Below are 12040 nucleotides of genomic sequence, written 5' to 3' on the forward strand. Positions count from 1 at the left end.
GCAGAGAAATGAGGAAGAAAGAGTATTGGGCATAGGTGCAACTACATAAATAAATAACCTGGGGAAGAACTAGATATGAAACTGCACAAGACCAACAATCATGATGATGAGGGATATAGTAAACAGGATAGTAAAGAAATGTCCCTCATCACTCCCAGTCTTATGGTTGTGCTTATAGCATTAGGGAGGTAATACTGTTTAATAAAGCAATTATCAGTGTAGTTAAACCTCTTATGCTATTTTTTTTCCTTTTTGGAGTCTTTCAGAGAAGTTTTTAACATTCAGTAAAATCTTTCATCTTCTTTGTATATGATGTTGTTAAATATGGCACCTTACATCTGTTTGTATAGATATGAATAAGTAAGCAAGCTAAGGTTACCTAATGAGTCACCACAGCTAACACAGTTCAAATATGTAGCTCAAATAAGAACAAGACATATAAAATTATGGAACTTTGGAAAAGGAGAGAAGAAATCCACAAAGTATGTTGCTTACTTTTTCAGGATTCTGAAGGAGTTGAAATCATGTTAGGGGTTTGTGCCAGTGGTCTCTTAATATATCGAGACAGACTCAGGATAAATAGATTTGCCTGGCCAAAGGTTCTGAAAATTTCATACAAGAGGAACAATTTCTACATCAAAATCCGACCAGGAGAGGTAAGCAGACCCTGACACATATACTAGTAAAAGAAACTTATTCAAAGTACCTTGTGACCTCATGGACTGGTTTGTTTGCCATTTTTCACAAGTTTGTATCAATACTCTTCATCTAAATTTTTAAGATGTATTGAATTTTTTCCCCCTTTCTTAGGAAAGATTAGGCAAATCCCTTATTTAAAATATGTCTAAAATACATTCTGGGTCATGAAATAACATGAAGGATGAATTTGTCCTGTTGCATTTAAAGATAATACTCTCATATACCACGTCATAAATATTTTGTGAATGTGAATAATATGTTGATAAAATATTAGTAAATACACTTATTTATTGGGTGCTTCTCACTGTAGCTGGTCAGAGATTACACATGGTTTAAACGGGTCTGTTCCCCCTTTCCAATCAGAGGAGCACATAGGCCATGCATTCAGAGCTTTACAGATATCCTGGAATACTAAATCAATGGAATAAAATATCTATCCATCAGTAATATTGGTACGTAAGAATGTTAGTCGTTTCAGATCTACAACACTTCATCTTCTGAAGTGCTTGAAGGTGTTTTGAACTATTGTATGAAGAGTGCCCTCTGGTGGTTTGATTGGATGCATAGCATCTACCACAAACCCTTTCAATGACCTGCCCTTCTCATTTGCTTCTGAAGATATTCAACCCCATAGAGATAGATTAGACAAATGCTTCCCACTCTCGTTTACTAACTCCAGTTCCTTTCCTATATACCTCCTTAATCCTAGTGGTCTCTGAAACCCAAATCAATCTCAGGGGACTCTTTCTCACCTCAGGCTATTGTCAGAAAATTCAAATGTTTTCTCATTGCAGTTAAGTTGCTAAAACATTAGAGCAACAAATAGTTGAAAGGCACTAACCACATAATTCTTTCTCCTAAATCTCCCAAGCCCTTTCTTTAAAAGTCTGTGCTGTGCTACAATGCATAGCGCAGCCATCTTAATCAATAAACTCTCACTCCTCATTCGGAGTCCTAACAAACTATTCCATCATCACCCAAACTGGGATTTCAAGACAGGAATCAGGAGACTGTATGTGTATATATTTGTAGAGATATGCAGGTATGTACATATGGAGTAATGAAATGATATAGGTAGAGAAAATTAATATGAAATTGTATCTAGACAAACTGGAGAAATGGTCTGAAGTAAATAGGATGAAATTCAATAAGGATAAATGCAAAGTACCCCACTTAGGAAGGAACAATCAGTTGCACACGTACAAAATGGGAAATGACTACCTAGGAAGGAGTACTGCGGAAAGGGATCTAGGGGTCATAGTGGATCACAAGCTAAATATAAGTCAACAGTGTAACACTGTTGCAAAAAAGCAAACATCATTCTGGGATGTTGTGAAGGGGTGGATTAGGCCCTGAGGCCCCCTGCTGGAGGCTTCGTGGCCCTGCCACACTCCACCCCAGAAAAGGCCAGAAGAGAGGTTCTCCAGACTGCCTAGAGCAGCTGTGTGGGAAGCCGCCAATCAGGGCCCAGCGGGTCAGTATGAGAAGAGATGCAGGGCAAGAGTGAGGTTCAGTTCCTTGCTAGAACTGGAGGAGTGTGCATGGTGTGTGCTGGCTGAGGGAGCTGCACGACCTTGGATTAAGTAGTGCTGCCAGAAGCCAGTGAGGCTGCAAAGGATCCCTGAGCTGGTTGCAGGGACTCCATCAGGACAAGGCCCTGAGGTAAGGTGAAGATGACATGGGGCCACGGGGAAGTGGCCCAGGGAATTCGAGCAGTAGCACGACTTAGGCTATGTCTACAGTACCGCAGTAAGTCGACCTACGCTACACAACTCCAGCTACGTCATTCATGTAGCTGGAGTCGATGTACCTTGGTTGAGTTGCCGCAGGGTCTACACCACGGGGGGTCGACTGGAGAAACTCTCCCATCGACTTACTTGACTCTTCTTGTTGGGGGCAGAGTACAGGGGTCGACTGGAGAGCAATCTGCTATCGATTTGGTGGGTCTTCACTAGACCTGCTAAATCGACCGCCGGTGGATCGATCTCAGAGTGTTGATCCCATCTGCAGTGTAGATGAAGCCTGAGATAAAGGGACATAGGGACAGCGGCTAACTACAGGGTTCCTGGGCTGGGACCTGGAGTAGTGGGTGTTCCCCAGTTCCCCCAAGCTCCCCATTAGTCACTGGGGGAAGTGGCCTAGACACGGAGGTACCCCAGAGGGGGAACTGAACTGTAGAAGTCCAGCTGAAGAGCTGGGGCCAGAAAGGTCCTGAGAGGGCAAAGACATTGCCTCCAGGGAAGGAGCCCTGGGACACCGTTCTATTCTGGAGCAGGGACAAACTGAGGCATTATTGAGGGCACTGAGAGAGGACCCTGTTGGACTTGTACCCCGGAAGGGATTTGCTTTGCTTTTAACACGCAGACAGACTGTGTGTGACTTGGCTGGAGGGCTGAGTCATCAAAGAGACACCACATAGAGTACAGGCGCACACACTTGGCCGGAGGGCGGGGGGACTCACGAGAGGTGAGTATGCCCCGTTATAGATCTATGAGGAGGAATGTTGTAAGCAAAACATAAGAAGTAATTCTTCTCTACTCTGTGCTGATTAGGCCTCAACTGGAGTATTGTGTCCAGTTCTGGGCACCACATTTTGGGAAAGAAGTGGACAAATTGGAGAAAGTCCAGAGAAGAGCAACAAAAATGATTAAAGGTCTAGAAAACATGACCTATGAGGGAAGATTGGGAAAAAATGGGTTTGTTTAGTCTGGAGAAGAGAAGACTGCGGGGTGGGGGCAGGCATGATAACATTTTCAAGTACATAAAAGGTTGTTACAAGGAGGAGGGTGGTAAATTGTTCTTGTTAACCTCTGAGGATAGGACAGGAAGTAATGGGCTTAAATTGTAGTAAGGATGGTTTAGGTTGTACTTTAGGAAAAACTTCCTGTCAGGGTAGTTAAACACTGGAATAAATTGCCTAGGGAGGCTGTGGAATCTCTGTCACTGGAGATTTTTAGGAGCGGATTAGAAAATGGTCTAGATAATACTTAGTCCTGCCTTGAGTGCAGGGGACTGGACTAGATGACCTCTCAAGGTCCCTTCCAGTCCTATGATTCTATTATTAGAAAACATGCTTTATAGCGATAGACTTAAGTAGCTCAATCTGTTTAGCTTAACAAAGAGAAGGTTAAAGGGTGGTTTGATTACACTCTATAAATACTCACACAGGGAACAAATATTTGATAATGGGCTCTTCAAATTAGCAGAGAAAGGAATGGCTGGAAGTGAAGCTAGACAAATTCAGATTTGGAAATAAGGTGAAAAATTTTAACAATGAGGGTAGTTGACCAGTGGAACAACTTACCAGGGGTTGTGGGTTTTTTTTTTTTTTTATTAATTTTTTTTTAATCAAGGTTGGATGTTTTTGTAAAAGAGACACTCTATTTCCAAAAGGAATTAATTCAGGGAAGTGCTATGGCCTGTGTTATGTAGGAGGTCAGGCTAAATGATAATAGTGGTCCCTTCTGGCCTTTGAATCTATATAAATCTGTAACTACTCAGTTTTTCTTTCTTTCTACCTAGTTTGAACAGTTTGAAAGCACTATTGGGTTTAAGTTGCCAAATCATCGTGCTGCAAAGCGTTTATGGAAAGTATGTGTTGAACACCACACATTTTTCAGGTATGTGGGGTTTCCTTCCTAAAGGTTTAGAATAAAGCCTGACCCCCCACCCCCCCCAAAAAAATTGTGCTAATACAGCCAAATGACTTGGGATCAAATTATTACTCTCTGATCGCTGAGATATTTGGAAAGATTACTATTCCCAAAGTATTTGTAATGCTTCACCAAAATTATTCCAACTGTGGCTGGTCCTTAATTGGACCTTAAAATATCACATGATTTTGATTGCCAGCTTGATATTTTTCATTTCATATGCACAATGATGTTATCAGTTAATGTTTGTCTAACACCTACAGTTTATGGGCTGATTGGAAATTTGTCCCATAATTTCTGTACACATTCTCTTTCTCACACACACACACAACTTGTGTGGCAACTGGAAATTTTTTGTTAGACTTGAATAAAAATAAAAAAAATGACATTTTGGTTGATTTAAATATGAAACTGCAGAATTCAATCATGATTCTTGGGATACATATGTAGATGTTTGAATCAACTTATTTTATCCATCCCATAATTTTCATTATTTAATGAGCCTTGGGCATCTGAGGGATTTAGCAACTGTGAAGATACAGCCAGGCTTTTGTCACCCAAAAATGCCTGAGAGACAGGTTGGGAAAGTGGAAGAAAAACACTAGCTGGATTTTTTTACTAAGGTAATAAGCAATGGGATATTTAGTAATGTTTACCTATGAGAGTGGGATTTTCAAAGGCACCAAAGGCATCCAGTTCCCACTGAAAATCATCTAATTCCACTAGGTGCTATAATACAGTAAGTTTGGGCTTTAACATAGGTTCTGAACTTCTAATTTAATTTAAAATTGGTTTATTGTTTAAAAATAAACCCGTATTTAATTTAAATGTAAAAATTCCAATTTACATTAAAAAAAAAATTTAAGTCATCGTTTTTTTTATCCATCCTATTGATTACATTTGGTTCACATTTGGAAAGTTTTCTTTGCAATCACAAGGGGTAAAAATACGTTACTCCCCTCCCCCACTCCCAAAGGAAAGGTTAGTTTTTGCAGTACGACTCCATGGTAAGAAGGGGAAAGAGCAAATTCCACTACCTGTGTAATTGTAGAGTACAGGGGGCCCCAACTTCAAAAATTCGAACACCTGTATGCATGTAGGGCCTTGTGTACATTGAGAATCTGGCCTGACTGCAAGGATCGATGGCCAGTCTCCAGTGTAGCTGTATCAACAAAAACCTCAACTGTAGGCAAGGGCCTTATCCTGGCTTCAGGCAGCATAACTGACAGTCCACAAGAACATTGAATCTTTGTTTCTCTTTTTGATGATTAGAAAAAAACAGTGTTGAGGTGTCTCTCTTTATTTTAATAAGAGATTCATTCACTAAATAACCTCATTTTCCCCATAAAGACTTTTTGTGAAAAACTCAGTCTTTCTGTATACCATTACAAAATTACTTAGCCAATGTCGAGGGCATGCTCTATGTTTCCCTTTACACAGAGGTTGACAGAACACAGATTAAGATAGGTAAAGATACACAACATTTTACTTTTTTTTAATCCACAAAATAAATTCTTTGTGTGTGGAATAATATTTTTACTGTTCTGTGTGTATTAGGCTATTGTTACCGGAGGCACCGCCAAAGAAATTCCTTACACTGGGTTCCAAATTCCGCTACAGTGGAAGAACACAAGCCCAAACCAGACGAGCCAGTGCACTAATAGACCGTCCTGCACCTTACTTTGAGCGTTCTTCCAGCAAACGTTATACTATGTCTCGCAGTTTAGATGGGGGTAAGATCCTCTTGATTGTCTTCCTTGGAGTTTTGTCACAAATTATAATCATAAAGGACAGTGCTAGAGAATAGCTATAAACCTCTTGTGATCTCGTATCCCTTCAGCTTCTGCTGAATGAGACCTGTAAGTATATTCACGATGATTCTTTATTATAAGTAGATAGCCTTTAAATAAATATTGGCCCTTCTCCTGCTTTTAGTAACTTTGCACAGTCTGTAGCATAATACTTATGCGGCAAGAGAACCAAACATTTTTCTGTATGGTTGTTCATCTAGGTGGATTTTAAAAGGTTTTGATTCTGGACAGATGTTATGTGATGCTAAATAATCACGCCACTGAGCACCTTTCTCCAGTTAAGCAAGCAGGGTGAGATTTTCAAAGGATCCTAAGTCACTTAAGCTCCCAAGTCACCAAGATTTTCAAAGGCTCCAAAGTCACCAACTCCTACTGACTTTCAAAAGAAATTGTTCTCCTCTGTCACTCAGGGCCTTTGAACGTACCATCCACTGTCAGTTATATGCACTCAAGTCTGGATTAGGAAGCTAATGAGCTAGTTATTTTCTTGAACTAAAGGGCTGGTCAGCTCCCCCTTGCTTGCAAGCGCACTGACTGTATCCTGGAACCAATGCCCCTCTGTTAGCTACTGGTGTATAAGGAGCACAGTGTATGATGGGACAAGACATAGAAATAGCACCCTGTTGACTTCTGCTCCATGCTGCTGATTTCAGTTACAGTAGAATCTCAGAGTTCCGAACAGCTCAGGAATTGAGGTTGTTCGTAACTCTGAAATGTTCGTAACTCTGAACAAAACGTTATGGTTGTTCTTTCAAACGTTTACAACTGAACATTGATTTAATACAGCTTTTAAACTTTACTATTCAGAAGAAAAATGCTGCTTTCCCTCTTTTTTTAATAGTTTACATTTAACACGGTACTGTACTGTATTTGCTTTTTTTCCCCGTCTCTACTGCTGCCTGATTGCGTACTTCCAGTTCCAAATGAGGAGTGTGGTTGACTGGTCAGTTTGTAACTCTGGTGTTCATAACTCTGGTGTTCTACTGTATGAAGAATCTCAGCAGGCATTCCCAGCAGCAACGTGCATAGGCCAACTCCCCCTTTCAATGCCTCCTGGCTCCCAGCTACAAAGATGGGCCTTACCATTCACCTTGCTATCCAGCCAGGATGAGGCAGAGGCCCAGCTCCCATGTGCTTCCTATGGTGTACTTGATCTCCACTAGAGAGCAAGAATCCCTTGCACTGAGAGGTTCCTTTCTAGGCCTCAGGAGGAAAAGAGATGATCTCGAGAGAAAGCAAAGATCCCCTTTGCTCGATCAGCTTTTTAATCCAGCCAAAGAAGGAGAAAAACAAATTTCCTAGCCTCTGAAGACTGTGAAAGGTACCCAGCCTAGTATGCCCCTTCCCTTCAAGATACATTGCAGATGCACTAGCCAGAAAAAGGGATGAGTGAGTGCCTAGAGGAGTGGGTGAAGTTAAGCTGGGAGGGAGGAGAGTAAGAGAGAGAGCTGAATGCGCATGCAGAGGTGGACTGTGAGAAGGACGGGGTAAGGCTGGGGTAAATACATAATTTTAAAAATAGTGAACAAAAATATGTAAAGTTGAATGGAAAACAGTTACAATAAAATACACCTGCTGTCAGATTTTACATAGATAAAAACTCTCGCTGGCTTTCCCATCTTGGAATGTTACTAGTCCATTCCTGCCAGTGATGACTTCTTTATCCTGGACTCATAAAGACCCTTCTGAAGAACACTTCACAGAGTATGGGATGCACTAAACTGCATGTACAATAGTTTAAAAAAAATGTTTGGAAGAAACATCATTCCTGGGCTGCATTCCTCAGCCCCATCACTGCAAAGTACTTTTGTCTTTTGGGGGCTGTTCAGAAGTGTTTGTGGGGGCTGCTAGCATCTGCCAGTATGTGTGCAGCAAACCAGCATTCAAAGTTTTCTCCAGGATTTAGATGAATTATTGGTTTTGTATGAAGGTTGTAATTTAATTTTCTGCGTGGAAATGGCATAGGAATATGATAGAAGTTCACAGGTGAATCATTTCTCTTCAATGAGTAACAAATAGCATTTGTTTCTTATTTCCAGTCTAGCATAGCTGCTTAGCATGATATGAGATATAGCTTTTTACGTAAACTAATTCAGATTATGTAATATTAAGGATAATATGGCATAGGTTAATATTACTTCCTTCCTCCTCCTTTTTCCTTCTTTGTAGCTCATGGAAATCAAGGTCCTGCTTCTCCTTTAGGTTAAACCAGCATGCTGTTCAGAAATCTAAACTACTTGGTCAGTTTTTAGTACTGTGCTGTTTCACCCCACATTCCTAATTGGTTTTTGATTTTTTTTGTGTGTGTGTGAAAAAAGTCTTTTAAGAAGCTTTATTTGAAATGACTGCATTTTTAAAAAATGAATGCTGACAAAAGGATATCACAAATGCTACACAGATTATACATAATGAAGACTACTGAGGTTAGGGGGAAAATCTGTGATTTTAAACATATTAGTGACAATCCCTCCCTTCTCCCCATGAAACGGATGCCAACGGTGCTTATCATTCATTAATTTGGATCCTTCTAATTCTAATATGCTTCATGCTGGTTACCAAGCAACTAGTGACCTGACTGCTGTGCATGTATCTCCAAGCACAAATTACCCTTCTGTGTTATTTTATTTTATTTATAATATCCAAACAGTCCCCATCCCCCCCCTCCAAAGGTCATCTAAGAGACAAGAAATTTGAAATGCTTTCTTATGAGTGTATTAGGATCTGCCAGGTTTAAAATACATTAATTTGCATAGATAGACCTAGTAGGGTGGGGAAGAGAGGTCTTTTGGCATTCATTCAGATTTCATTGCATGAAATTGCAGGATCAGGGCTAGTGTAAACTTTCACATGTGCTAGTAATCTTATGGGTGTGAGCAATCCCATTGGATTAGGAACTGATTACATGCATAAAGTTATTCCTGTGCAGGATCTAGGCATATAGTTGTATTTATTTGTTAATCTGCTACTACTTTTGGAATCATTAATATGTATTTAGGTTTATAGATTATTGAACATTTAAGACCTAAAATACTGAGAAAAGCCATATCCTGTTTGGCTTACTCACATAGATAGTCCATGGGCCTAAACACAATATTTTTGCCATCCTGTTTTTGAGGTTGTGGGCATATTTGACTGTCAGATTTTAATTCTGAATAATAAGAAGAAGAAGAGAGAAAAGCTGTTTCTTGCTTCTCAGATGTTATGCATGTGTTACATTAAGAATGTCATTTTGTGTAATGCAGTGCAGCTATATACAATGCATTTGATTTGCATTAAGTTATATTGTGACTAGAGATTCAAAAAATTCCTTTGTTCCTCTACTCGTGGCTGAAGTCATAGCTATTTTTTCTTACATTCCTGGCCTACTAATATGGCAATGCATTAGTTTCATTCAGATATTGAATCATGGTAAGCGCTTTAACAGCTTACTAACAGTTCAAAATAATGCGTAATGCATGCATTATGAATGTAGTGTGTGTATACACATACATCTGAAAAATAATGTGTGTATGTATGTCTATACAACCCAGACCTTTAAAGTAAGTACACAACACTTTTATTTAAGTATATATGCATGTTTTTGGATACCTGAAATATATTTTCATGTTTTCAGCAAAATAATGTTTTACTAACCCAGCTTCTAATTTTATTCAGATCTGCAGAACAAGCTATTTCAGACTTTATCTCTTTAAATTATATTTGCTTTTAGCATCAGTGAATGAAAACCATGAAATGTACATGAAGGATTCTATGTCTGCTGCAGAGGTTGGTACTGGCCAGTACGCCACAACAAAGGGCATCTCTCAAACCAACTTGATAACCACTGTGACTCCAGAGAAAAAAGCAGAGGAAGAAAGAGATGAGGAAGAGGGCAAAAAAAAAGGAGAGGAAATCACTCCAGTCTCTGCAATACGCCATGACACAAAGGTAATGTTTTCAGGTTTACTATTTAACTCACCCAGCTGTGAAGTACTTGAAGCACCACAGTAATTATTAGAGAGAGAAGCAAAATTCAGTAAGGATAAGAAAGAGAATGTGTATTAAACGCATAACAAGAAAACTTTGTACGCTGCTATGTACTCTCTGAGAGTGAGTAGGTGATGTGTTTGAAGTTAATTCATGCTTTCTGCTATTTGGCTTAGAAACAGTTTGATTTAGCAGTCAGTGTGATATGGCTTTCAACAGGGAACATCTAAAAGAAGTGGCATTTACATACTACACTTTTGATCTTTTTTGTTTTTGTTTTATTTATTTTGTTATTGTTCACTTTTCAATAGGCAACAATATTTTTCAGGGTTTTTTTGCACAGTTCAGTGTTTGAAGAATCACTTGGGTTTTTTTCTGGTCACATTCCATACCTCAGCACATACTTAATGGGCATATAATCTCTACACCTAACTGTTTGGTGCTAGTGTACTGTAGCATGTTTTTTTCTGGCTTAGTAAGTTGTTGGCTTCCCTTTTATGTAGTTTTGCACTGAAAAGCCTATTTTTACTGGCATTTCTCTACTCCTTAGTCATATGGTATAGATTTCTGTCATTCACCACATCCCATTCTCCTCTCCCAATAACTCTGGAATTCAATTTGCTCTATTTTTGATAAAGAGTAAATCAAACAGAGCAAATGCCGAGCTTCAGAGATTAACACTGAAGAAAAAGCAGGTAGAATCAGGAAATATGCAGCCAAACAATCTTCCTGTTCTACATCAGAAAAAAATAGCCTGTGAAATATTTGTACCTAGGATATAATGCAAAGGGACATTTTTTGAACTTTGATGCTCCACATTTTCAAAAAGGGTGAGGCCCAGCCTGCTTAGAAGCACAAAATTGCACCTCCACATTTTATACCCACAAATAAATTATGGATACAAATCTGAGAGCTTGCACTTCTCACTACCTGAGATATGCCTGCAATAAGGTAAGTAATTGGAGGTTTAAGTCTCTATACAGACACCTACAATTAAGTTGCAGGTTCAAAAATTCAGGGAAAAAAATGTACACATGCAAATTGTACCCCAAAACAGAGTCCACCCTTTAGAGCTCTCTTTAAAAAATAATACCTTTTGTAATTTTTAACAAGGATTGTGAATGAAAAAGACTATATTGAAATTCAAATGTATGTCGGGGGGGGGGGGGATGGGGGAGAAAATATCCACTGGAAATAAATGCTGTCCCTATGGGATTGTTAATTTAGGTCAAGCAGGAGAGTGAGCTGCAGTTCAAAGGAGACATATAGCTGGAAATTGCTAATGAGACTTTCAGAAGAACATTGTGAAGTTACTTACCCACCCCCAGAATACATAATTTATTTTTCAAAAATAAAAATTGTGTTTAAGTAATCAGTTAAGAGGGCTGCAATTTTAAAACACTATTAAAGACCCAGTTCGGTTTCTATTGAGGACCATGGGAGTTTTGCCATTGACCTAAATGGGAATATGGATCAGGCCTTAAGAAGCAACTGGACCAATTTTCAATTCGATTCTTATTCAAAGAAATCTAAACTTTTGTATATAGTTTTTCAGCTTTTCTGATAAGGGATTTTACAGTTTGAATTAAGCATTGCAGGTCTAACTGGTATACCAGGAGAAATTCTAAATGTTAATTCTCCCAGCATGTAAATAAATTCATTAAAATATTGCTGCAGAGGAAGAATTTACAAATTATGACTTTTGGCTTCATATTGTAAAGAAATGTTTGTGTGCATATATCACATATAATAAAGTAATTTCATCCAGATTTAATCTGTTTGGACACTTCAAAACAGGTATGGACTTGAACATAGCACTTGACCATAAAATTATTGGCAGAGAGTTAAAAAAGGAATTCATTTTGAATAATGTTTAAAATTGATGTTATATTAAACATAAGTATCTCAAAT

At 38.9% G+C, this 12040-nt stretch overlaps 1 protein-coding gene across 50 annotated transcripts in view; it reads left to right on the forward strand.

Annotated features, from left to right (window-relative positions):
- EPB41L3 (erythrocyte membrane protein band 4.1 like 3) overlaps positions 1-12040 on the forward strand; it is a 195215-nt gene that overhangs the window by 160415 nt on the left and 22760 nt on the right. For 42 of the 50 annotated variants that reach the window (XM_065585275.1, XM_065585309.1, XM_065585310.1 and 39 more), the window contains exons 9-12: positions 504-656; positions 4222-4319; positions 5910-6085; positions 9873-10090. In XM_065585275.1, the coding sequence (XP_065441347.1) occupies positions 504-656; positions 4222-4319; positions 5910-6085; positions 9873-10090 (645 nt within the window). The remainder of the gene's footprint in view (positions 1-503; positions 657-4221; positions 4320-5909; positions 6086-9872; positions 10091-12040) is intronic. The other 8 variants (XM_065585276.1, XM_065585271.1, XM_065585281.1 and 5 more) reach the window with 1 other exon arrangement.

This window comes from Chrysemys picta, chromosome 2 (genome assembly GCF_011386835.1).
Source record: "Chrysemys picta bellii isolate R12L10 chromosome 2, ASM1138683v2, whole genome shotgun sequence".
Lineage (NCBI taxonomy): Eukaryota > Metazoa > Chordata > Testudines > Emydidae > Chrysemys > Chrysemys picta.